This window comes from Myodes glareolus, chromosome 16 (genome assembly GCF_982192425.1).
Source record: "Myodes glareolus chromosome 16, mMyoGla1.1, whole genome shotgun sequence".
Lineage (NCBI taxonomy): Eukaryota > Metazoa > Chordata > Mammalia > Rodentia > Cricetidae > Myodes > Myodes glareolus.
This window is the reverse complement of record NC_142041.1, coordinates 29,443,517-29,470,493: the sequence shown is the minus strand read 5'-3', so window position 1 is coordinate 29,470,493 and position 26,977 is coordinate 29,443,517. Positions and strand designations below refer to the sequence as shown.

The 26,977-nt window shown below is 48.9% G+C and overlaps 1 protein-coding gene across 3 annotated transcripts in view; it reads left to right on the top strand.

The window, feature by feature from the left end:
- The window catches only part of LOC125390931 (stimulated by retinoic acid gene 6 protein-like), a 40,876-nt gene extending 13,974 nt beyond the window's left edge, over positions 1–26,902 (top strand). Inside the window, exons 3-18 of one of the 3 annotated variants that reach the window (XM_087897146.1) lie at positions 1,757–1,857; positions 3,033–3,163; positions 4,416–4,464; positions 5,555–5,600; positions 8,100–8,228; positions 8,555–8,625; positions 9,738–9,849; positions 13,546–13,699; positions 17,807–17,882; positions 20,246–20,327; positions 20,525–20,573; positions 21,019–21,136; positions 21,729–21,848; positions 23,080–23,243; positions 24,107–24,253; positions 24,779–26,902. In XM_087897146.1, the coding sequence (XP_087753272.1) occupies positions 1,757–1,857; positions 3,033–3,163; positions 4,416–4,464; positions 5,555–5,600; positions 8,100–8,228; positions 8,555–8,625; positions 9,738–9,849; positions 13,546–13,699; positions 17,807–17,882; positions 20,246–20,327; positions 20,525–20,573; positions 21,019–21,136; positions 21,729–21,848; positions 23,080–23,243; positions 24,107–24,253; positions 24,779–24,927 (1,698 nt within the window). In that variant the 3' untranslated portion in view covers positions 24,928–26,902. Of the gene's footprint in view, positions 1–1,756; positions 1,858–3,032; positions 3,164–4,343; positions 4,465–5,554; positions 5,601–8,099; positions 8,229–8,554; positions 8,626–9,737; positions 9,850–13,545; positions 13,700–17,806; positions 17,883–20,245; positions 20,328–20,524; positions 20,574–21,018; positions 21,137–21,728; positions 21,849–23,079; positions 23,244–24,106; positions 24,254–24,778 lie in introns of all 3 variants that reach the window. The other 2 variants (XM_087897145.1, XM_087897147.1) reach the window with 2 other exon arrangements.
- The last annotated feature ends 75 nt before the right edge of the window (positions 26,903–26,977 follow it).

Here is a 26,977-nt window from a genome sequence, read left to right as displayed (position 1 = left end):
AAAATTTATTCATGTATGCATGTTTTGTCTGCATGTATGTCTGTGCACTACATGCATGCTGCCTAGTATTCTTGGGTGCCCTTGAGCTGAGGTTATGGATAGTTGTGAGCTACCATGTGGGTACTGGGAATGAACCTAGGTTTTCTGGAAGCAGGCAGTGCTCTTAACCGTGCCCTTGACTGTGTCCTCTCTCTAGCCCTCACCTTGTTTTTTTGAGACGGAGTCTCTCACTGAGACCTGAGGCTTGGTGATTAAAGCAATTGGCTACACAACCAGCATACAGGGATTTGTTTGTCTTTACCTCCCTGGTGCTGGGATTGCAGATGTATGCCACCACATCTGTTTGCTTGTTTGTTTTAGTGTGGATGCTGGGGATCGAACTCAGGTCCTCATGCTTGGGCAGCGAGGGCTTTTCTAAGCTATTTTCTCAACCCCAGGAAGGACTTTTCTAAGGAAGTAAAGATAGAGCTAAGGTCATCTTGGAAGATGTAGTGAAGAGCATTCCAAACACAGGGGAAAGCATGTGCAAAGGCCCTGTGGAGGGTGGAGGGTGGAGGGTGGAGGGTGGAGGAAGGCAGAGTGGAGAAAATGAAAACTAACATGGGTGGGAGAACTGAGGGGTGGGAGAGTCAGGAAAGAGCCCTGTGGGAGGAGGGTTGAGCCAAGAGGGTCAAGCCAGTCTGGGCTACCAAGCGAGTTCAGGACACTTCCAAACAATGCAATGAGACATAAGTCCCTACCTTAAAAACAAAAAGTAAAAGAGGGCTAGGTACGTAGCTCAGTGGTAAGACACTTGTCCAGCATGTGCAGGACCCTAGAGTCAATCCCCAGTATGGGGAGGAAGTGGGAGGTAAGACTTCCTGGTTTGGGGTGGATGAAGGAACAGGGCAATAAGAACATGGTGAGTTTCCCTAAATCATGCTGAAATGCCAGCTAGGTAGTCTGAGAGAGCTGGAGCTTCCGGGTCGGCAGGGCGGGGGCTGGACACACACACTTGTGACTCTTCTGTGTCATGAAAAGTTTTCACTAGGAAGGAGAGCAGGGATCAGGGCTCCTACGAAGTCAGGGAAAGAATGAGCTAAGCAGGAGCTCGGAGAAGAAATGGGGAGAGCGAGAATGCACAGTGGACAAGCCCAGGGACGATGGCCTAATGAACAGGGTGCAGTCGGCCTGGGGTACTGCTGGCAGATCACCCTGGAGTCAGGCATTGCCTGGAGCGGTAAAATGGCTGCTGGTGACTTCAGTCACAGCTTCTTCAGTGCAACGACAGGGTCTGAGCTGCCAACAGAGATAAGAAAATAGAGAGAACACATGCAGACAGTTATCGAGAGGTTCCTGATCAAAGCAGGATAAAGGACGGGCGTCTGGTGCCTGAGAACATGACCACATCCACAGAAACGAACGGGAACGGGAGAAAGATCTGAAACTTGACAGGCATGACTGCCTCTCTACAGCAGAGACAGAGGTATAGGGAGGGTGAGCTTCCCTCCCAGCATGTGTGGGAGACATTGGACTTGACCTTCTATCTGTGAAGGGCCACACAGAGGAATGATCAGTCCAGAACCTTCTGGTAGCTCTAAAGTATATGGAGTTCAAGGTGTCATAGCTGATTTAAGCTCTCTGCTTGTCCTCGTGTGTGTGTGTGTGTGTGTGTGTGTGTGTGTGTGTGTGTGTGTGTGGGGTTTTTTTCCTGTGAGGCCACCGAGGCCACCCTGAGGGCTACTGGGTCCCCTGACACACTGTCCTCTCCTTCCAGCTTTTCATTATTTTGGTCTTGTCCTTCCTCCAACGACGCGAGCACTGTAGACAAAGAAATGACACCTTCTACCTCCTGGGGGACCGCTTTGGAATCATCGTGTGAGTGGATTCAGTGTCATCCCCTGCGGGGTACCCTGTGGTTGGGGCCAACACAAAGAACAAGGCCTCATAGCTCCAAGGATCCAGCCTTCTTCCCCGTACCCATCTTGTTCTTCCACTCTGTGCTAGGGTTTCTGTCGCTGGGATGAAACTCTATGACCAGAAGCAGGCTGGGGAGGAAAGGGTTTCTTTGACTTCCACTTCCACATCATAGTCCATCACTGAAGGGAGTCAGGACAGCGACTCAAACCAGCAGGAACCTCAAGTCAGGAGCTGATGCAGAGGCCATGGAGGGTGCTGCTTACTGGCTTGCTCCCCCCCCCCCCCGACTTGCTCAGCCTGCTCGTTTACAGAAGCCAGAGCTAGCAGCCCAGGGGTGGCCCCACCTATAATGGGCTGGGCCCTTCCACACCAATCACTAGTAAGTAAATGGCTTACAGCCAGATCTTATGGAGGCATTTTCTCAGTTGAGGCTCCCTCCTCTCTGATAAATGACTCTAGCTTGTGTAAGTTGACATAACATTAGCCAGTACACATCCCCTCCCTAAACAATGCTCTGAGACTCCAGAACCTTCTTGGTCTCAATTTATACATGAGAATAATCATGCCGTTTCCCTACTCCTTGGGGGCATCTTCTACATGGGAATTTTATCTGCTCTTTTTAACTTGGTCAGAGGTTTTTTTTTTGTTTTTTTGTTTTTTTGTTTTTTTTTTGTTGTTGTTGTTGTTTTTTTTTTGAGACAGGGTTTCTCTGTAACTTTAGAGCCTGTCCTGGAACTAGCTCTTGTAGACCAGGCTGGCCTTGAACTCACAGAGATCCACCTGCCTCTGCCTCCCGAGTGCTGGGATTAAGGCCTGTGCCACCACTGCCTGGCTCAGAGAAATTTTTTTATATTGCTTCTTAAAGATTTATTTTTAGTTGTGTAAGTACGGGTGCCCTCAGAGTCCAGAGATGTCAGAGGCTCCTGGTCCTGGAGTTAACAGATATTTAGCTGTGAGTCGCCTGACATGGGTTCTAGGGATCAAACCAGGTCTTCCACAGGAGTGGTACGCACTCTTAACTGCGGAGCCTGCCCTCTGGCCCCTCATTCTGTGTGTGTGCGTGACATTTCCCCTAAATATTTTTTAACCTTAATATTTATTTTATATGCTACAACCGTCTCTGTTGTTTACAGGCCTCTGGACTTCGTGGGAACTTTCAGCAACCGATGGTCCTACGGAGTTGCCTTTGGGGCCACAGCCAATAAGGTCATGTTCTTGTTCTCAGAAGGCTACCAGCCCCTGGAGGTTCCGCAGTGGGCCCAAGGTACCAGGCCTACCTCACACATCCTGGGAATGTCACCTGGACATACTTGCTCTCAGAGGCCAAGGGGACTGTCTAAAGGGATAAACTCTGTGAGAAGCCACATTCTTCTTGTCCTGTTGCTTACCCAAAGTCAATGTTTAGTAGCCCGCAACGCTTTCCAGCTTGCCTGGGGAGCTTCCCCCAGTTAGACTCAGAGGTGCTTTGGACAAAGATAACAAAGGCCCAGGAAGTAGCATCTTCCTTATCCAGTCCCCTAAGCCTGTTACCTTCTAATAGACACAGTTTCTGGGGCTTCTCCTCAAGGGAAGGATGCAAGTTTCTTTGGCCACTGGCCAGAGACCTCTCTCCCCAGGCTCCGTGCATCAGGTAAAGGAGGTCCTCTGACCCACAGGTATGGTGAGCTCTCACACAATTCCAGAACCGTCTCTGCATTGTATAAACTCCTGTGCACCTGCTGGAGCACAGTCAACACTGCTCCACTGTGGAGGAAGGCTGCTCCACTCTGCCTCCTGGGGCCGGGATGTCACTGACTTCCTTGTCTGTGTACCTGTGGCAGGGTGACTGGGGCTCTGCTGCAGCTCACGTCACACCGCTCTCCTGCTGGTCTCCCCCACTATACTGTCAGCGTCTCAGAGCGAGAACACTGGCCGTTTCTGCTGTGCAGTGCCTGGCCCAGGAGTGTCTCAAAGCTGGCACGTAGTAAGGGTCATCTTGCATGACTAAGGCTTTCCTAGGTGATGCCAGTCCATCTCAGCGCTAGCCGGTGGGAGCACTCCGTAGAAAGTGCTCTCTAGTATGCGTAGTTGGAGGACCACTGTGACCACCACCTTCCTCAGATGCTCTCCAATGCACACAGCACGCCTGTTGGGCTTCCATGATGCACTTGGGTGCCGTCCTCACAGCGATTTTGGTTGCTTTCTGGTCTGTCTCTGCCTGCCATACTGTGAGCTGCTCACTTGTAAAGGCTCCAGTCTTTATTTCCATGGTCAGCAGGCACCAGCCATGGGCAGGGAAGCAAGAAGGGACTGTGGCTGGATGAAGGACATTGCTGCATTCCTCTCTTGTGGCCTAGCGCTCTTCCAGTCAGCTCTTTAGGTCATGAGGCCCGACCACAGCTCTCCTGGCCGCCTCTGAGGAGTGAGCAGAAGAACCCATAGCATCTCGGCCTTGTCTCTTGCAGCCTTTGTCCTTCTCATTGGGGGCATGGAAGTCGGCCTGTCTTACTTTCCCTTCTTTGCCTGCCTGTCCTCAGATTTCCGGTTGGTCAGCTCCATCCTGGGCTTCAGCTACTCCCTGTTCTGGTAAGGTGACTTTGCTGACCTTTTTCTGGCCATTTTGGCCATGGCTGAGCCCTAGACAGGGGGACAGAGATGACTTGGGGTTCCTCGTGAAGAACAACAAAACCCAGAATGGACAGAGGTGACTTGCCCTGTGTCCCATTGTTGCTTCTTCTTGGGGGTACTTCTGACACTTCCAAAGGTCTGTCCAGGACCTTGCGTGCATCCTAGGAGGATGTTCATGATTAGAATATTCCTGGAAGCAAGGGATTGGGGAAAATTCACTCCTAAAAACTGACGAGGGTCCTCAGAGAGGAGGTAAGAGCCGCATATCTGTGGCTTCTCCTAGAGAAAATTGTCATGTCTCTGCTTGACATTCAGGGCTTAGCCTCGCCTTCCTCCTTCTCCGGTCCCTAAGGATGTCCTGTCACACCTCCAGTCACTTAGTTTCCTACAGTCCATTACCTCTCCATTCATTCACTCAACAGTCATTCTTTATGTTCCCCAGTGAGCCAGGTACAGAGCAGGAAAGATCCTCACGGACTCTGGGCTCTGGTCCCCAGGCCTCTGGGCTTCTTCCCCTGTGTAGGGCATCTGCCTTCCACCTGGGACGATGCGTGGGTCATGTTGAATATGACTTCAGCACTACATACGTATGCAGAGTTGGCACCAGGGAACTTCTGTCAACTGAGTGACCTGCCTTGGAACAGTTCCACTCCTGAGTCTCTGAGACTCTTCTCTGTTCCCATTTCCCCACCCACCCACCCATTCCTACATTCAGTCAGGAGACCTAAGACCTTGTCCTGGCTCTATGTGTCTGTAAGTGGCTAGGGTCAATCCCTTGCTGTCCCTGAACCTCTGCCTCCTTCAGTGCTATAAGGCGAGAGGAGGAGCATCCTGGGTCTTTTTCCTTGGCCCACAATGACTCTGAGATGTGTCAGATGTGTGCTGGCCCAGCAGATATGGTGCTCAGCTAGGCACAAGCAGGTGCCCGGTCAGGAAAGGGCAGACACAGTCTTCTCAGGGGTAGCAGGCAAGACGTGAACTATGTTCACCAGGCTGGTCTGGGTTGCGCTGGGATGGAAGCCAGCCCTAACCTGTTCCTGTCCTGCAGGTTTGTGGTTACCATTCTTCAGATCTCACAGTGTCCCCATGGCCAGGTAAGTCCCTGTTGACCTCACCTCAGGGTGTTCAGTCACCACCTTGGGGCCACCAGGCTCTGTGAGCTCAGACAAGCTCTCTTTGGGCTTCAGGATCCCCACCTCTGGGGGAGGGAAGAGGGCATTGCTCACCCAGCTTCTGTTTGTGTAGCACCTTTCTTTCTTTCTTTCTTTCTTTCTTTCTTTCTTTCTTTCTTTCTTTCTTCCTTCCTTCCTTCCTTCCTTCCTTCCTTCCTTCCCTCCTCTTTCTTCTTCTTCTTCTTCTTCTTCTTCTTCTTCTTCTTCTTCTTCTTCTTCTTCTTCTTCTTCTTCTCCTCCTCCTCCTCCTCCTCCTCCTCCTCCTCCTCCTCCACCTCCTCCTCCTCCTCCTCCTCTTCTTCTTCTTTTAATGTGTGTGGTTTTTCGAGTCAGAGTTTTTTTGTAGCTTTGGAGCCTGTCCTGGAACTAGCTCTTATAGACCAGGCTGGCCTTGAACCCACAGAGATCCCCCTGCCTCTGCCTCCCAAGTGCTGGGATTAAAGGTGTGCGCCAGCACCACCTGGCCTGTGTAGCACCTTTCACTCCCTGCCCCATTGGTCAGGAAGACATTGTCTCATTTGGTCCTCAAGGCGGCTCATCAAACCTACTTTACAGGTGGCATACTTTATATGCCAACTTTGCCAAGTAAGTCACAGGAGTCAGCAGAGCTGGAAGCTGAGGCCGGGTCTGTCCAATGTCAAGACCCCTCAGCCCTAGCTTCCCCTGCTATGAAACTGAAGAATCAGACAGGGGAAAACTCTCCAGCATGACCACCCGACCCATTGCCTTTCCCAGAGTTTGTGAAAGCTGCAAACCCAGGAAAGGAGCAAAAGGAAGAGGATATTATTAGCCAGGTCTACACGTCTCTGTAGACCTGGCTAATAATATCCTAACGCTCCTAATAATATCTAAACGCTCCTTTTGGTTACACTGTGACAATTCTGGGTGCTGAGGTAATTTGGTTTCTAGCAGCAAATAAACATATTTCTCTAGATTTTTACCTTCCCTGTCCCGTGGACCCCAGTAGGGGTCAGTCTACCTTGATGATGCTGGTCATCAATGGATACTCTTTAATGGATCACTCACTGGCTACCCTTAGCAATGCTTTTTAACCTCCTTCCTCGTTCCTGCCCTTTCTGCCATAACTATCCCAGCGTGTAGGCAGACCACGGGCCCAGAGGAAGCCTCCTCTGCACGTTTCTCCAAAGTAAAGGCTGACACGGTCAGCAAGCTGCTTGCTCCTTCTCTGTCTTTCCTTCTCACGGTCTTTCAGGTGTCACGCTGAAGAGCTCCCAGGAAGGTTTGGGGGAGTCAGGGAGGTTATCTGGGCCTACAGCTCAGGTCTCACCACCCTCACAGGATTTAACCCATTAGATGGGTGTGGTAAAGAGAAGTGTGGCAGAGCCTAGTTAGAAAAGTGAGCCTGGGTGGCGGGCACTCCATCCTCCTCTCTACTTGGGACTGAGAGCGCCTGGCAAACCTCAACCCAGGAGGATGGCTCTTTACCACTAATCCAGGGCCCAGATTCTGGCTCACAGCCTTCCTTTGGCACCTTGTTGGCTTCTCAGGCTCCCAGAGGTGTGTCTGAAATTTCAAATGTTCATGATTGCATCGGGAGTGGAGAGGATCTTACTTCTAATTCCAACTCTCTCATTATGAACTGCCGTGCATTAAGTTCCGCTCCAGTCCATGGAGGGACACACAGACATGGAGGAGAAGCAGGAAAATGCTGGCCATGGTCACGGCAAGCCAGAAGCATGTGCTGGAGAAGGAGAAGTAAAATGGTGACACCTCCATCTCAGGGCCTCTCTAGCCTGTACCCTTAAGTCTCAGCACCAAACCCCAGTTCCTGGGGGGAGCAAGGCACCCAGAGCCGTGAAACCAACCTGTACACTGCAAAAGCTGAGTCCCACTAGCATTTGCCTGAAAGCAGTTAAAAAAGAAAGAAAGAAAGAAAGAAAGAAAGGAAGGAAGGAAGGAAGGAAGAAAAGGCATTGTCAAGAAGTTGCGAATGCTCCCTTGAAAAGCCTGGTACTTACTACCTCCCTCTTCCCTTTGTCCCCCGCTTCCTCCCCCTCCCTTCTTTCATCCCTCTCTGTTCTTCTATTTCTTTCCTTCCCCACTCCACCTCCTCCTTCCATCTACCTACTCATCCCTGTATTCCAGTCTCTCATATTTTCCAAAAGGGACATTTATTTTCTTTATTAAAATAAAACAAACTGTTTTCTTAAAATAAAAGGGCTCAAAGTTTTCCATCCGGGCTTCCTGGACTCCAAATCCTTTTTTCTCCTGACCACATAGTGGGAGCAGAGATTGGCTGAGCATGTAGAGCAAGGATTGATTACTGCTTCGGTTGTGCAGGGGAGGATGGGGTGGGAGCCTCTGAGCAGACAGTCCCGGCCATGTCTCCATAGGGGCAGCCAGGCCTCCCCTCACTACAACCTGCTGATGGCCTCACCCCCAGCTCTGTTTCTGTTGCAGTACCTAGGGAGGTTCGAGACCCTCGTCTTCTATTGGCCCTCACTGCTGTGCCTGGGTTTCCTGCTTGGCCGCTTCCTATACATGTTCGTTAAGGCTCTGCCGATCCGCCTGGTCCTGGAGCCACAAACAGTGAGTACGGAACTAAACGCCGTGGTTTCCCAAGAGTCGCCCTCATAGCGGGGATGGGGGTTCTGCTATTGCTTCCCTGCAGCCCTCTCTGGTAAGGGAGACAAGCTTCTCCGAGCAGTGGCTGGGCCAGGAGAGTTGAGGAGGGCCAGACCTCTGATCTTCTGAGGAAAGCAGGCGCCTCACAAAGTCGAAACCTGCCCCGAAGGATGACAGGTGCAGGGATTGCAAAACTTGAATCTCCATCCTGTCCTCCACAGCGATGACCCCTTAAGAGACCAAACCCTAGCAAGCACCTGTGAGCCAGCACGTCCCTTCCTTTCTCATAGAAAGAAAAGTCATTGTTGGAGGCCCACCAGGCAGAGCACGTGAAGCGGCTCCTGAGCAAGCCCCGGCTGCAGTAAGCACACCCCTTCACCCTTACCATTAGACCAGGCCCACAGGACAGACCCTGGGACTGCAGATAGCAGGGACCAACCCAAAGCAGACACAAAGAGGGAGGGAAATGGGGGCCCGGAACTCGAAAAGACTCGAGAGGGAGTCCGTTTCAGGCTAACTGGACCAGGGGCTTAAGAGACAACTTCAGAACTGTATCTTTCTAGAGCTCCCAGTTATGAATGCTCTTAACTGCCCGGGGCCTCACACTGGGCAGGCTTCATCGGCACTCTACACTTCAGGAGGAAAGAGACATTTCATTTTCTATTTTTTTAAAAACTAAGTCATTTGAGTATATTCCAGTGGATCAAATCCCAGCAAAATAATCCTTGCATCTAGATGATCGGCCTACAGAGCAGAGATTGGCTGAGCCTGAGTCACATGCCTCCTGTCTCGCTTCCTGAGACAGGAAGTAGCGGCAGCCTCACTTAACAAGTAAGATCCAGCTTCCCTCTAGAGCTTTTGAGATAGTCCGGTCCTGCTCACCTCTGCCTCAGCCACCATCCATACTAGGTAGATCCCAGAGAAGGAACGCATCTTGTCCCAGGTCATATAGTGGCTAAGTTCCTACTGCAGTAGATTTCGCTTTGGAGACCTATATCAAAGTATTTGAAATAATACTGACATGAACAAAACCCAGATGGATTATTTTCTCATATGTAAGAACTTTGGAGGTGAGCAGTTTACAGTGACCCTAGACTGCCCATGGTGTCAGCTCCCAAGCAGTACGTGCCTCCCCTCCTCGGTGCTGCCTAGTGGTCCCACAGTGCCTGGACCACACTAGTCTATACTTCCAGGGACAGACAGAAGGAAACAGGACAGAACCAAAGAGGCTCGTGTCTGTGTCCGGTCTTCGTGGGAAGTCTCCCAGAATTCCCACGTCACACCCGGGGTAGCCAGACATAGTCAGAGCTTCAAGCTGCACGAGAAGTTGGGGTTTCTGCGTTTGTTCGGGTTTTTTTGGTAAATTGCCCCCCCCCATAACAAAAACCTCCATCCTTTGTCCTTAAGGATGAGGGGAGGTGAGAAGTGATAGAAACTCTTTGTGTTCCTTTTCTGGTGTTCGTTCGTTCACAGAGAACGAGAAAAGTCTTGGTTCCAAACCAGGGTGTATGAGTGGGACCCCTGCTTCCAGTTCCCCAGCAGGATGATCGGGACCCTCGTGCTGGCGTCCATCTGCCTGTACCTTGTAAGTAGCTCCGTGAACCGCCTCTGCCCGTGTGGTGACAGTCACAGCCAGCTCACTATCCAGGCCAAAAGAAACTGGTGGTGGCACGCACCTTTAATCCCAGCACGTAGGAGACAGAGACAGGTGGCCCTCTTAGCTCAAGGCTAATCTATTCCATATAGTTCCAGGCTAACCAGGGCTTCAGAGTGAGACCCTGGCTTAAAAAAAAAAAAAAAAAAGTCCGTGTGATTAAATTTAGCATTGACAGGGCTGGAGAGATGGCTCAGTGCTTAAGAGCACTGACTACCTTTCCAGAGGATCTGGGCTCAGTTCCCAGCACCCAGATGACAGCTCAACCTGTCTGTAGCTCTAGTTCCAGGGGATCCGACACCCTCACACAGACACACATACAGGCAAAACACCAATGCACAGAAAGTTAAAATAAATCATTAAAACAAAAAAGGTAAATTGCTAAAAAAAAATTAGCATTGACTAACAGTTGATAAGAAAAAATATAGTTGATATCATTTGATATGCAAAACTGACCCAGGAAAATTGATAGCAATGATCTCTAAAGAAAATGGAAAAAAAAAAGAAAATGGACAATTACAGATAGTAAGTAATCCTGTGAAGAATTAAGTCATTTAAATATAAAGTAATTGATTATCCCTCTCTTTGTTTTGTTTTACTTTGTTTTTTTTTCTCTGAGACAGGGTTTCTCTGTGTAGCCCTGGCTGTCCTAAAACTCCCTCTGTAGACCAGGCTGGCCTCGAATGCAGAGGTCCACCTGCCTCTGCCTCCCAAGTACTGAGATTAAAGTCGTGCGTCACCACCGCCACCTACTAGGGAACTAATTCTCATGAAAATAATTTCAGCAAATTAAAGATGAAAGTGGAAAAGCAGAATTGGTTTACGGTATGGATCAGACTGAGATATCTTTCATGTGCTTTTTTTTTTCTCTGAAGTGAATGTTTTCAATGTTGATATGATTCTCACTTCAGTATTTTGTTTGTTTTTGTTTTTTCAAGACAGGGTTTCCCTGTGTAACAGCCCTAGCTGTCCTGGAACTAGCTCTTGTAGACCAGGCTGGCCTCAAACTCACAGAGATCCGCTTGCCTCTGCCTCCCAAGTGCCGGGATTAAAGGGTATAGCACCACCACCCGGCTCATGGTGTTTTATCAGACATAAAATCAAAACACTTGTTATGGTCTAAGTCATTGGAAGTAAAATGACTGAGTAAAGGCAGCTGTAACATGCAGAGTACAGACAGTAAAGTCTAGTTATCTTTGCTTGTTTTTAAGGCAGGGGGATGACGTTCTTTAGAATATATCTGGGGTTAAGGTTTTAAGGGAAGGCATTAATTAGGTTATATTAAGTTCTGATGCTTTTTGTCTATGGCTGACAAGAGACACCATGACCATGGCAACTCTTATGAAGGAAAACATTTCATTGGGACTGGATTACAGCTTAATAGGTTTGGTTCATTATCATCATGGCAGGAAGCATGGTGGCATGCAGCAGACATGGCAGGGAAGTAGCTGAGAATTCCACATTGTGATTGCAGGTAACAGGCAGCAAAGTAAGACACACTTCCTCCAACAAGGCCACACCAACTCCAACAAGGCCATCCCTCCTAATAGTGCCACTCCCTGTGTGCTTATGGGCGCCAATTACATTCGAACTACCACTAGTCAGTGATTTCCAGGTCCCAATGGGAGACCCCCATCTCAATAAACAAAACAACAACAAAAACTGGGGGGGCGCTCTTGGCCTTTCTAAATGCCTGTGGCTTGTCACTGTATGTGTCTGCCCGGCCCCACAATGCTGAGGACAGGTACAGGCAGGGGAGGCAGTTATCTTCCTAAGGCACCCCACATCTTCTGTCATGTGCCTCCCCATCCCTAGGACCTCAAGGCCACCTAGTCAATAGCATGGAGAGAAAATGGCAAGATGCTTGCAGAAAGTCTCCCTGGACCAGGTGGACAAGGTGTGCACCACCTGTCCCTTCTGCTTCTCTTCTGCTGTCCTAATGGGGTTGTGTGGCCACACCTAACATAGGGAGGCTGGGGAATGTAGTCCAGTTCTGTGAACAAAGAAGGGAGAATGGCTTTTTAATTAATTCATTTAGTATACTTGTCTGTATAAGTGTGTGTGTGTGTGTGTGTGTGTGTGTGCGTACACACACACGTGCATTTGTGTTCACATGTGTGGAGGCCAAAGATCAAACTTGGCTGTTGCTCCTCAGAGTCATCGCTTTTTTTTTGCATTTGTGCATATGTATGTTCACATGTGTGTAGAGTGCATGGGCGTGTGTGTGTGTGTGCATGTGGAGGTCAGAGGTCAACGTTACATGTCTTCCTCAATTATCTCTACTTTATTCATTAGTCAGGGTCTTTCCTAAGCCCAGAGTTTGGCAATGGGGCTACTCTAGCTAGCCAGTTGTTGTAGGGAGCTCTCCTTCCCAGCACTGGGATTTCAGGGGGCGGCCACACCCACCAGGCTTTTATATGGATGCTGGGGATCTGAACTCTGGTCCTCACGATTACATTACCAGTGCTTTATCCCCTGAGCCATCTCCAAAGCATCCCCCTGTTTTTGTTTTTCTTTCTTGTTTGTTTGTTTGTTTTGAGACAGGGCCTCTCATTGGGACCTGGAGATCACTGACCAGGCTAGGCTGGGGAGGGGGAGGTGTCACGGAGCTCCTGCCTTTCTCTGCCTCCCCAGCTCTGGACTTATAAACACATGCCCCATGCTGGATTTCTTTTTTTTAAAGATTTATTTAATTTTTTATTTTATGTGCATTGGTGTGAAGGTGTCAGATCCCCTGCAACTGGATCTTCAAACAGTTGTGAGCTGCCATGTGGGTGTTGGGAATTGAACCCGGGTCCTCTGTAAGAGCAGTCAATGCTCTTAACCACTGAGCCATCTCTCCAGCCCCCATGCTGGATTTCTTATGTGCATGCTGAGGATCTGAACTCTGAACCTCACGATTGTATTACAAGCACTTCATCCCCTGATCCCTCTCCCCAGTCCCCAGACAACTGGAGATCTCTCTGCAGCATCAAATAACTCACTTGGCTTGGTGTTAAGGTGTGTCTTGAGAAGTTATTGGACATCCACTGTGTAGTAGGCACTGTGTTAACAACTAGGAGAGAGCGGAGGGATGATTCAGCACAGCCCTAGTCCAGGAGACTCTGGGGCTCCAAGAGGAAGACATTGAAGGAGAGCTCTGCCATTCTAGAAGAGAGAAGCAGATGGCGACAGTGTTCTGAAGTCCAGCGAGTTGTTCTGGTCTAAGAAACTGCCTGATGGTGGTGCCATGTGTACTCCACTCTCAAAAGCAAACACAATTTGGTTGGTGGAGGAAGAAGGTGGAGGGAACCAGAGAAGCAACAGTGTGGTGGCGGGCAGGCAGGACAACGGGCAAGCCTGACGATCCCATTGCCAGCCTTCTGCAGTTTGGCTCCTGCTTGTGTGAGTGGAGGGAGCCATGCGGATGCGGCTGGTGTTGCCCCTAGGGTCACCTCTCCATCACTGGATTCCGTTATCTCTCAAGTGTTCCTTGAGTCATGGGCGAAGAGCGAGCTTCGTGATGGTCCTTTTCTAAAGCATTCTGCTGCCTGGAAGAGGCTGGCCTGGAGCCCCAAAGAAATCTACATCGGGTCCGACGCTGAGCTGGTCTCGGGAGACCTTGACGCCTGTGCTCTGTATTCCCAGTTCATCGTCTTCGAGTTCTGCGTGTTCCTACTTGTGAAGGACAAACTGGATGTGTTTGAAGACAGACTGCAGAGCTATCTCACCCATATGAATGAGACAGAGACCTTGACCCCAGTCATCCTTCAGGTGCAAGAACTGATCAGCGTCACTAAAGGTAAAGTCACCCACTCCCCATCATCCAAACAGCATTGAAATGGCCTGACCAGGGTGCCTGGATCTCTTTTGTGTTAAAGTTAACCTCTCTCTTCCCGGGTTGACTAGGACAGGGGGCTCAGGACAGTTTATTCTAAAAAAAAAAAAAAAAAAAACCATTGGGGTTGAACTGAACCGACCCATAGAACAGAGGTTCTCAACCTGTGAGTCACAGCCCCTTGGTGGTTGAACAACCCTTCCATAGGGGTTACCTAAGACCATCAGAAAATACAACTATTTACATTATGATTCATAACAGGAGCAAACTTACAGTTATGAACTAACAATAAAAATACTTTTATGGTTGGGGTTGGGTCACTACAAAACATGAGGAACTGTATTAAAGGGTCGCAGCATTAGGAAGGTGAGAACCGCTGCCTTAGACGGTTCTCATTTGAAGGAGCTGTTTTAGTTTCCTTCCCTGTTGGTGATAGAAGACTCTTACAAAAGCAGCCCAAGGGAGAGATCTATCCTAACAGTTCACGGCACAGTCTGTCATGTGCGGAGATCAAGGCGCAGGAGCTTGAAGCAGTGGGTCACATCACTGTCAGGAAACGGAGAGAGACAACTGTGCTCTGTGCTCAGCGCCCCTTCTCCATTTAAACAGCCCCGGGCCTGGGAATGGTGCTGCCCACAGTGGGCAGGTCTTCCCACCTCAGCGGGCGCAGTCAGACAAAGTGCGGTGGTGGTTTTAATGGCAGTCCCTCATAAGCTCGCATATTTGAACATTTGGTTCCCAGTGGGTGGTCTTGTTTCAGACCGCTGAGGAGGCGTGGCCTTGATGGAGGAGGTCTTTGGGAATTTGAGGATCCACCTTAAAATTCCAGTTGTTCTTTCTCCTTCCTGCTTGTGACTGGAGATGTGAGCACTCCGTGGCTGTGACCACCACCATGCCTGCCGGCTGCCAGGTCTCCTCACCATCACTTTACCAGCTGTGAAGTGATTTTTTTCATTGTGCTTCCAATTTGCATCCCCTGAAGATGAATAATGAACATTTTTTCATTTTTCCTATACATACATTGGACATTTGTGTATCTCCATTGGAGGACTGGCCTTTTTTTTTTAATTTCTATTTTTGGTAACAGGAAAAGCACTTTATGACAGAAGCTTTCTCAGAAAACAACATGTCTTAACAATATGTCCACCATCCCTGGAGAAAGGAGATATTTTCTAATTCCTAGATGAGAATCAGAGGCAAGAGCTCAGGATATATCCCCACACCAGGGAGATTACTAAATGATTGTCTTTTTTTTTTTTTTTGGAGACAGGGTTTCGCTGTAGTTGTAGAGGCTGGCCTGGAACTAGCTCTTGTAGACCATGCTGGCCTCAAACTCACAGAGATTCACCTGCCTCTGCCTCCCGAGTGCTGGAATTAACGGCATGCGCCACCACTGCCCGGCCTAAATGACTGTCTTAATCAAAGTTCTATTGCTGTTAAGAGACACCATGACCATGACAACTCATAAAGGAGACATTTAATTGGGGCTGGCTTGCAATTCAGCGGTTTAGTCCATTATCATCATGACAGGAAGCTTGGTGGCACACGGGCAGAAAAAATGTTGCAGAAGTAGCTGAGAGTTTTACATCTTGATCCACAGGCAGCAGGAAGAGAGAGATACTGGGCCTGGCTTGGGTTTTGGAAACCTCAAAGCCTGCGTCCATAGTAACACCTTCCTCCAACAAGGCCTTGTCTTCTTCAAGGTCACGACTCCTAATTCCTCCCAAGTAGTACCACTCCGTGATGACCTAGCATTTAAACATAGGAGCCTATGGGGCCATTCTTATTCAAACCTCCACAGTAACATGCTCACTGTGCAAAAAGTAGGACAATCTGAATACACACACACACACACACACACACACACACACACACACAATGGGTATGCTGGCATGTCCTTGCAATCCTTGGACTGGGGAGATGGCCAGCCAGCCCAAGCCCTAGATCCCAGTGAGAGAGCCTCAAACAACAACAAAACAAATATGGCCAATTCGTGAGGAACAATACTCAAGGTTGACCTCTGCCCTCCCCCACATATGCACATGTACACACAACCAGCTTCTCTGGCACTCACAGGCACGTGCATGAACACACACACACACACACACACACACTCACATATGGACGCATGCAGCTTGGTCTCCTCGGTAAATGGGACTTAAACAGGCAGCATAACCGGTTTCCAAAAGATTTTATGGTGCTGGTGTTTTAGGGTCCTAACCCACCAAATATCCCTGTGTAGTTCCCTCTCTATTAAAGTGGTAAAATGCCAGGACCAAGGCCACTTACAGAAGGCTTCATGTGGGCTTATGGCTCCAGAAGGTAAGAGTTCATTGTGGCAGGAAGGCATTAAGCAGGAATGGCAGTTGAGAGCCCCCGTCTTGAATTGCAAAGGAGAGCCTTTAACTCTCAAAGCCAGCCTGCGGTGACACACCTCCTCCAACAAGGCCTCATCTCCTAAACTTCCCCAAATGGTGCCATCAATTTGGGATTCTAGCATCTGACCCTATGGGAAACATTCTCGTTCAAACCACTACAATCCCTTGAGTCATGAGGCACCTATTGCAAATGATTTTCTTCCCATTAAGACTAAGGAGCTGGGAGCATGTCATGGCCAGAAGGTGCCATCTTTGCTATGAATTCCTTTCTTATGGCTCTACGGCCACAGAAAGCTACCTTATAAGTGGACACTCAGACATCAGCTGGTTTTTCATATTGCTGTGCTTTACTGTGGCCTGTGAACATCTTGTGAATCTTTAATGTAGATTTATGTTCAGTATGATGAGTCCTTGAGCTCCACACTCAAAAAACAAATTTTACTTCCATTTTAGCAGCATCCATTTTTTTTAAAAAAAAATTATTTATTTTTCCGGGTGGTGGTTGTGCATGCTTTTAATCCCAGCACTTGGGAGGCAGAGACAGACAGATCTCAGTGAGTTCAAGGTCAGCCTAAGTCTACAAAGCAAGTTCCAGGACAGCCAGGACTATAACACAAAGAAACCCTGTCTCGAATACCCACCCCACCAAAAAAAAAAAAGATTTATTTATTTATTTATCTATTTATTTATTGCAGGCAGAGTTTTTCATCAGGATTGTTGATCAGTTCTGTCCTGCCATCCAGCTCCCAAATAACCACACAGAAACTTAATAGTAATTATTTACACTTGGCCGATAGCTTAGGCTTGTTACCAACTAGCTCTTACAGCTTAAATTAAACCATATTTTTTAATCTATATTCTACCACGTGACTTGGCAACTTTTCTCAGTAACAGCATGCTCATCTCCTGCTTCCCCTGTGTCTCCTCGCTACTTCTGAGACTCCCGTGACTCTGCCAGTCCTCCTCCCAGCACCCCTTCTCCCCAAAGATCCTGCCTAGCTAACTATAGGCCACCGGCTCTTTTATTAATCAATGAGAGTAATATATATTTACAGTATACAAAGATTCTTCCACAGCAACTTTTATTTTAGGGGTATGTGCACCTTGTGTGCCTGGTGTCCTCCGAGGGTCATCTCCCTCTGCTCCCTGGCTGCAAGTTCTATGTGACCAGCTGCCTCAAGCTCCTGCTACCATGACTGTACCTTAGAACTGTGAGCCAGAACAGACCCTCCCTTCCTTAAACAACCCTTGCCAGGGTATTTTGTTACAACAACAGAAGAGTAACCAAGCCAGAGCCTGAAAAAACAAAACTCGATGAAAGGTGGAGGCTACAACCTGTTGACCCCAGCTATTTTTGTGACCAATGCACACCTACCCTATACCCTCCCCAAAAGTTGCAATTAAAAGTCCGCTGTTACTGTCTTTTTCTGGATGGGGCCTACATAGTTTTCCCAGCCTTAACTGAATATAGTTGGAACACACTAGTCTCCAAGGTATCAGAAGACCATGCAGGAAATCACTATACGGGCATGGGGGGAGGATGTGTGTGACTAAATGGGGTACATGCTCACCCACAGAGAAGGAGGTAACGGGGTGTAGGAGGTTCCCCTATACCTTTCTGATGAGGACCTGCTCTCTGCAAGTCCTCCTCAGGTGATTTCCAAGCCCTCTCCTGTCACCCTTCCTCTTTCAGGAGTCTGGGTGGTGGCCATTCTGCCCGCCTCCCTCACGTGTGTCAGCTATCTCTTCCACATACTGGCCTGTTACAGGTAAGCGAACTCTAGCAGTCACTTGTATGACTTCAGCCCAAACGGTGCATGACACTCTTCACCCAGAATTCCTGACCGGTCCCTGCCTGGCTCAGTGTGGCACAAGGGAGTGTATACACAGGCCAGGTATGGTCAAAGGCACCATTTGTTGAGAAGAATATAAGTATAACAAGTTGGACATCTAGGATGATCTACCATTATGCGTAGAGTCCTCATCCCAACTCTACCCAGCCTTGGGAGCTGAGTATTTATTTTCCTCTCAACGTTTACAGCTGACGAAACTGAGACTCAACAAGATTAAATGAGTTCTCGAACACTGAGCAGAGGGGCGCGTCCTCCTGATACCAGAGACCTTGGTGTTTCTTGTGCGTTCTGCTTTATTGTTGGATGTCAGAGCGGCTCCACCAGGCTCCCAGCGGTTAATCTGGGACGGTCAGTGGAGGGGAGCTCAAGAGACCTGAGAGCATCTACCTCATGTTTTGTGCCTGGGATTTCTTAGATTTCACATTTTTTTTGACCCAACATACTAATTTCTTATATTTTGTCTTCAGTGCCTGAGATTCTCTTCCTTCTCTTGTATTCTATTGGTGAGGTTTGCTTCTGAGGTTCCGGCTTGAGTTCCTAATTCTTTCATCCTCAGTGCTCCCTCTGTTTGACTGATTCTGCTTTCACTTCCATGTCCTGAACAGTTTCCTTCATTGCATTCCACTGTCTGTGTTTTCACTGATGCATTTATTCATGTTCTCCTTAAAGTCCTTCATCTATATCTGTATAGATATATCTATATTTATAATAGACACTTTGAAGTCCTTGTCTTGTGCTTCAGCTATGTTGGATTTCTCAGGGTCTCCTATGGGAGGGCTGCTGGGCTGTAATGGAGACATATTGTCCTGGCTGTTATTGGTTGTGTGTTCATGCTGGCATCTAGGCATCTTGGTTTGGGGTGATGGTAACTCTATGTATTAATATCTGGTCTTGTCTTTATTGGGTGGGTTTCCCTCCTTGGTTTCCGTTGTCCTCTCTGGATCTTAGGAGAACATGCTGACTGTGGGCTGCCTGGTAGGTACTGCTTCTGAGTCCCTTCCAGGTGTTACCACTGGGGTTCTGAATAGAACTCGCTTCTAGCTCTTGGGGCTGACAGGAAGAAATGGGGATAGACAGGACAGAGGGCTGAGAGCGACCACAGGAGGGAGAAAAGCTGGGTCTGCCGTGAGGATCTGATTCCCTGGCTGGCACGGTCAGTGGGTTTCCAGGGAGAGTGTGCTTCGGATGCTGGTGGCTGAAACTAAGGGGGTATGGGCAAGGGGAAGATTGGGGAAGGGATTCACTCAGTTCCCTAGGAGTGGGGGCTGAGAGTGACATTGTTTCTGTCGTTCTGAGACTTTCCAATTTTGTAATCATGAAAAGTAGAACACAACTAGGAAAAATACTGGAGATTGCGTACACACAGTGTTGAGAGAGAGAGAGAGAGAGAGAGAGAGAGAGAGAGAGAGAGAGAGAGAGAGACTATCCCACAAGTAGGCATGTGACCTAGGAACAGAACACCACCAACCAATAGGCCAGGACCTGAACAGGGATGTGGGAAATGGAGTGGTGGGGCTGGGATTCTATGAGGAGTTATTGCCCCTTTAATTTTTTTTCTGTTTAAAAATGTATTATTAGGCTTGGTGTGGTGGTGCATGCCTTAATCCCAGCACTCAGGAGTAGGAGCTAGGCAGATCTCTGTCAGTTCTAGACCAGTCTGGTCTACATAGTGAGTTCCAGTACAGTCAGGGCTATGTAGAGACCCTATCTAAAAACAAACAAACAAACAACTGCCCCACACACAACAAAAATGCACTATTATTGCATGTGTGGGTGAGTGTATGATGTGTTTGTATGGATGCATGTGCCACGGCATGTGTGGAGGTCGGAGGACAACTTGTGGGAGTTGGCTCTTTCCTACCGTGTGCTCCTAGGGATTGAACCTGGGTCACTAGGCTTTGCAGCAAGGGCTTTTACCTGCTGAGCCATCTAGCCCACCCTTGATTTTTCTTTATGTTTTTTTTTTATGCATCAACAAAAGTGATTTTCTCGTGTTAACTGTCTAAAAATATTAAGTAATATGCATTTCCGACAACAGAATAAGTATAGAAAGCAGAATTAAAGAAAGCATAATCTCATCTATCAAATTTGCTTTCTGTTATGACTTGATCAGCGTGTATTATTTTTATGAACTGTAGTAACGTTGAAGACGTTGAAGAGAAGCCAGAACTTCTGCAGGAGCTGTTGTTGACACCCCCTGCCACAGGCCTTTCCACTGAGCCCTGACCCTACAGAAAGCCCCATGATTATGAATGTCACCTACTTTTCCTCTTCCACAGAAAGCACATAAAGAGGCTGTGGGCCGGAGACAAACACTTCCTCCCTCAGAAGTTCCATCGTCCCTCCTCAGCAGCCAGTGTGGTGAGTCTGTAGGGAGCTGAGCCACACCTGACAGGAGCCCAGAGAAGTCAAGCCAGGCCTCCATCCCAAAATGCAGCCGTGTGAAGAACCTGCTTTGGTTTACGGGTGACCCTCAGATCAGATAGAGTCCTGGGCACAAGGCTTGAAGGGAAGGAAGTTCTCATCTTATTCTGAACCTTCTGTTTTCCTTCTCTCAGGTGGCCATTGCAAGGTACTCTGGCTGGCAAATAGCCTACATCCTCTGGGGTAAGTGCTACCCCAGGACCCATGTAGCCCAGCCCTGTTCCCTGGGTACCTGCAGGGTCCCAGCTGTGAGGAGAGACACTGGAGGAGTAGCCCTAGCATCTAGCTTTGGGGAGTCTGGAGAATGGTGGAGAAATACTACATGTCACCTCCCTCTCCCTCATCTCTCTGGCTGCCTTTGCTAAGGGCATAATGCACAGAGGAGGAAAGGGCCCTCCACACCAGCGTGAGACTCAAGGGATTTCTAGGGGAGTTAACTTTTGAACTGCATCTGACAGAGCACTGGGCAAGCAGGAAGATGGGGAAATCATGGTGGGCAGAAGAAACAGTGCCAGCAAACGTGCCAAGTACCTCTGGTGGAGGAGGGTATAGGCCAGGTCCGCCTGCAGGGAGGAGTATGGGAGTGGACCAAGAGAGCCCCTAGTGATCCCCGCTACTTCATCTCCAGGCTACCTCATCATCCACGTGGTCCAGAGTCTCTGTGGTGTGATGCTCATGTACAGTCTGGTGCTGCCCATCCTCCACCACCAAGGCCTAGAGATGCTGCGAGGGCTGGCCGTTGGGGTGTAAGTGCCGAGTAGATAACTTACTGTAACATTCTTACTGATCCTGGGGACCCAGCCCTGGGTCCAAGGTCTTGTCCTGATGACTCAGATGGGTCATCACAGCACTTCACAGGGAGGGACTCTTATGTTTTCAAAAGGCTTCCTCTCCCATCATTCCATGAGACTTTCACAATCATGTGTGTGAGGCATAGTATCCCATTTCCCAACACGGAAATAAGCTGTAGGGGGATGAGTAAGAGGTGGGACATCAGGCAGGAAGGGGCAGGAACCATGGATAAGCTATCTGGTATGTTGTGTTGCCCAGTGTAGAATTCCCACCCTTCCTAGTGCCTTACTCAGCTCTCTGGAGACAGTGGAAGGCTGATTGTCGAGTACTTGCTCCTCTGGGTGCTATCTATCTACCTACCTACCTACCTACCTACCTACCTACCTACCTATCCATCTGTCTCTGTCTCTGTCTCTGTCTCTGTCTCTCTCTCTCTCTCTCTCTCTCTCTCTCTTTCCCTCTCCCCCCCCCCCCCCACTGTATATCAGAGAAGGGTCTGGAACAGTAGAACAGATCACCTCAGGGTGAACCTGCCTTGTGTTTCAGCCTCACCCTCTCCATAGTCGTGGGTCTCATGATCCTGCAGGTGTGGATCGCTGGCAGCTTCTTCCTGCAGCCCAAGCTGGGCACAGCTGACACGCAGAAGCCCCTGGCTCTCAACAACAGGTGAGGGTGGAGGAGGGAGGGGGACACATAAGGCTGCTGCTGTTGCTTCCACCTGCTGCCTAGTGGTGCACAGATTCTGGAGGGCTCTGAATTCCGTGAGAGACTATGACACTGTACATAGGGGGAGACTCTGGGGTCACATGCCCTGGAATTCAGAGTTGCCTTTTCTAGTAGTAGGAGAGCCGTGTGACTTTGTCTGACCTCACTAAATACGTGAACTTCAGCTTCCCCATTTATAAGTTATTTTGTGTTCCTTAAAGAAGTGTTTTAAGGGTGAAACATGTAAAATATGGACAGCACAGTAAAGTAATGAAACTCTCATTCATTCATTCATTCATTCATTCATTTATTCATTCATGGAGGCAACCTTAGCACTGGCAACAAAGAGATAGCTATCCCTACTCACCGCCTCTGAGAACTTCATAGATTACCAGAGAGGACTGGCACGTGGGTAAGGGACAAGGCTTCCTGAGTGATCTAAAGAAGAGGCAGATGGGAGAGGTAGGGAGGAGGGGAGAGGCAGGATAAGAGGGAAGAAGGGGAGAGGCAGGAGAAGAGGTGAGCAGGCGAGCCCATCAGCAGCAGATTTCCTGCCTGTGAAGAGGAGAAACTGGGACCGCTGACAGCTACCACACCGTGGATAGAAACCATAGGACACAAACTGGAGCGCTGGGAGAATAGTGAGTTCCCCTGTGGCAATAGTGAGCTCCCCAAATGTCCACCATATAAGGTCCTTACACAGTGGGAACACCAAGGGACACCTAGTGACAAGACCAATAAGTCCTCTGTCAGAGGGGTCTGTGACATCCAGGATGCAGTTTGTGGTCAGGTGGTCCTTTGAGACATTTCCTCTGGAGGACCAGGTCCTCTGGCTGGGCTAGGTCCTATGCAGTGACAAAAGTGGACCCTGGCATTGTTGCAACCCTTGAGCCAGCAGTACCCCATGGTATTTCTAGTCCTCGAAGAAGCCTTATGCAAGAATCCGAAGGTCACACAAAGCAAGTAGCACGCATCCTGCTCTGTGCTTTGTGCTCCCCACGCCCCCTCAGGGACCACACCACCCTCCAGCACTGTGAGCTGGGCACTCAGCTCCACTTGTGATCCAGCAGGAGATCGTAAGCTTAGGAAACAGTGTTGCAGAATTTAGCGCCTGGTCTGAACGCAGCCAGAGCAGACTGTCTCGTTACCTTGCCTGACCGAGGGGCTACCCCGTGCCTGTTTCTGTCTGCAGGAGAGCGTTCCACAACTTCAACTACTTCCTGTTTTTCTACAATGTGCTCCTGGGCCTGGGCGCCTGCCTCTCCAGGCTGCTTATCAGCTGCCTCCTGGGCACCTGGCTGATTGCCCGGATCGACAGGACCATCATGCAGAGCGGCTATGAGGGCGCAGACATGGGTGAGTGGCAGTCCTACTGGTCACCTCCATCGGGGAATCGTTGGCCTCACATCTTTGTGGAAAAATGGGTGTGAGTTCACACCTTCACAGGCTTAGAACGTGTCTTCTGGTAGAGGTCATAAGGCCAAGTAATAGAAACGGGCGTTCTGGGTTGGGGAGATGGCTCTGTCGTTAAAGGGCCTACTGTACACGTGTGAGGACCTGAGTTTGATCGCAATAACCCATGCAAAAAGCCATGCAAGGTGTGATCTGTTTGTAATCACAGTACTGGGGATGTGGAGGCAAGAGGATCCTTAGGGTTGACTGGACAGACAGCTCAGTCTACCGTGAGCACCAGGTCCCAGGGAAAGACCTCTTCTTTCACGTATACATGTGAGCACACACAAGAAATGTGTATTCTGATGGTCAGAGGGAATGCAAGGTTCTTTAACCCTGCCCATCCCACAGGCCATTGAGATGTGAGACCGAGGAGTCAAACTTTCCACATAGATTGGAGATGAGAACAAATCTCAGAATTATTAGCATTGTCATTTGAACATTTAGTGAAGAAAGTGTCTGGTTTAATATACTCTAAAATCAAAGCCATTCTTGAGGAAGTAAAATTAGAGCTCCCAGCCCTGGTCACTCATTCCCTTGGCTGTTTAAGATCTGCACGGACACCTCTGCCTTCCCTTGGCTGCTCTCAGCCCCTTCAGGCTTCGAGTTCCCTGCAAAGGCACAGAGTAGAATACTCTCTTCAAGAATCCGTCCAGATTTTTACATGGGCTCTGGAGATTCTCTGTAAGAACTCGGGCCATAAAAAGTACAAACCGGGCACTGATGGGAGTGTGGCCCGGCCTGACCTCCTTTCACCCGGGTTTCAGGCTTCAATGCGTGGGTTGGCATGCTCTTTGTGGACCACTATCACACCAACCCTGTCCTGGTCAGCTTTTGCCACATCCTGGTCACAAGCCACAGGGACCGGAAGCTGCAGAAGACCCTGAAATACTGCTACCTGAACCAATCAGCAGGTAGTGTCTCCTGTTTGAACCTGCACTGAGTTCAGAGAGGAAAATGAATACCCACTGGGCTCCCTGGGACCCCCAAGAGGTCCGATCCCCTTATTGCTCCCCCTCCTCTGCATCCCTTTAGGCCGGGCTCCCATCAGTCAAGCTGTATGACCTTGTCCTGCAGTCTAGCTCACCTGCTTACCCCAGAACTGAGACCCAGGTCTGCTTGCACAGTTGTCTGTACCCCATTGCCTTGGCATGCCGACATACGTCTCAGGCCGTTGGCAGATGCCATTTAAAAAATGGAGCTCAGGTTTGATTACTCTGCCTCATTGCTTACAGAAAGTGCTCTGAGTTCCTCCTGCCCCTTAAGGGCTCAGATATCCTCACAAACATCCCCGGCAGGCCTGTGGAATAACCCACACTTCTCCCCCTCATTTCCGGGGAGTCCTGATCCAATGCCTCCTAACGCTCCTTTTGCACTGTAGGTTAACTGCAGAGTCTACACCCCATCCCCACCCCTCTCTCTGTCTGATTCTGTCCTAGGTCCCCGATTCTCAGCCAGGGCCCGAACGAGGTGGCTCCTGCTACAGACACTGATCAACAACCCCAGGCTCGCCATGCTTAGAAAATCAAAATCAGGACATGGTTCCCAAGAGTTCGCACAGATCCTGCCGACCTGCTCGGATTGCTGATTGGGCTACCGACTTCTGCTCCAAGGCTGGGCCATCTGCTATGTGAGCAGGAGACCCAAGGCATTTGATGATGACGTCCGTGTAGCACATGGGGTGCAGGTGCTGAAAGATGGGGAAGCTTATTCAGAAGCTACAAGTGTCACGCTGTGAGGCATGGGCATTGTCCTTATGCAGAGCCCAGCACTTACCCAAAAATTAACCCAGGACAGGTACAGTCTGACTGCTGGTAGTGCCTCAGGAACTAGAGCAAGTGCTGTGAGAACCCAGCGTCTAGAGCGCTTGAGCCTGGTTGATGTGCACACTTGGCCCGGTTGGTGCATGTGTCAGGGTTGTCTCTTTTAGCTGAGTCTCTGCAACAGCTCTTTGGCAGTTTGCTTCTAGAAGCTGAAAAAAGAGAGAAAACACACACACACACACACATCACGTTTACGTCTCTGGCTGAATGACTTCGTCTTCCTCTATTCACAACTACCTGTAACTACAAAAGGGGGCAGCACCCCCACTCCGGGTATTGTCTTGAGAATAAAATTATTCAGAGCACACAGACAGCTTTAAGCTTGTGTCTGACACTCTAAACTCTCAAAAGCAAAGATCCAAATTTGGTTGTCTCTATGGCTTGAGTGTAGGCAGTGTCTGCCAAAGGCCCATGTACTTTTAAGGCCTTGGTCCCTGGGACGGCACCATGCAGAGCAGTGGGACCTTTTGGAATGGCGCATAGTAGGAGGTCCTTAAGCTACCAGAGGCATGAGCTTGAAGGATATCATAGGACCCTAGTCTCTATGGTTCTTAGCTAATGGAATGAGTATTTTTGTTCACTAGTTATTCCTACCATGATATTCTCCTTAGAAGCCAAGATCAATGGGCTTCTAAGGAGAATCATAGACTGCAGCCTCCAAAACCATGAGTCCAAATAAACCTTATCATACATTCAATATTTCAGACATTTTGTTGCAGTAACAGGGAACTAATACAGAACTCATGTCACAGAAAGATGTGTGTGTGTGTGTGTGTGTGTGTGTAAGTCTGTGAACATATATTGTTACACATCAGAAAAATGCAAATTAAAACCATGGTGTTACACCACCACGTAAGAGCTAGAAGAAAGTCTGATGACACTACCAAGTATGGGTGAGGATACAGATCACTAGGGGTGTGTGTGTGTGTGCGTGTGTGTGTGTGTGTGTGTGTGTGTGTGTGTGTGAACTGTTAGCACTTTCGGGACCTTTGGTAGTATTTCCTAAGATGCACACGCTATACTCTATGACCCAGAAATTTTAATATTAATTACATGACAAGTAGAGATGGCTGTATATGCTCACCGTACAGAAGAATGGTCAGAGCAGCGATTTGGATATACTCCCAAACTGTGGAGAATGGAGTCAGCTCTGAGTGAGTGAAGTCCTGACTGAGTTAGTGTTGTTGAAATAGGACCCCACCCCACAGCCTCAGGCTCAGAGGGTTTGAGAAACCCTTCTTGGAGGACTGAGTTCAAATACTGACAGTGTGGGGAGGCAATGTCCACCACAGCATTCTCCCTCCAGAGATTTGCAGCCTGAAGTCTGCTCTCCTACAGAGACTGCTCCTACGGGGTTTACCTAACCTGTCTCCTTGATCCAGATGTATACCATAAACTCTGCCTCTTTGTCTGTCCACATGCAGCTCTATGTAACAAACAAGCCGAGCTTCTGGGTGTTGTAGTTTCTCCATCTGAGCGCTCAGACAACCACACAGCTGTCTGTCCGTGTGTTGGGCTGTCTATCATTTTTTTAAAATTCCCTTATGTTCGCAGTCAGCTTGAGTCCCTGGAGCCAAGCAAGGACGCAGCTCCAAACTGAAACGGAAAACACCTACTATACGTTGAAAATAAATAAAATGGGATATATTTCTAATAATAAAATACTATCAGAAATGAACTGTAAGCACATTCTTTTCATGGTGAGAAAGATTCTTTTAAATATATTTTCATTTAATCTTTGACAGTTTCGTGTATGTACATCTGTGTCTTGATTGTACCCACCCCACTTTCCTTTTCTCCCAGACACTTCCCAAC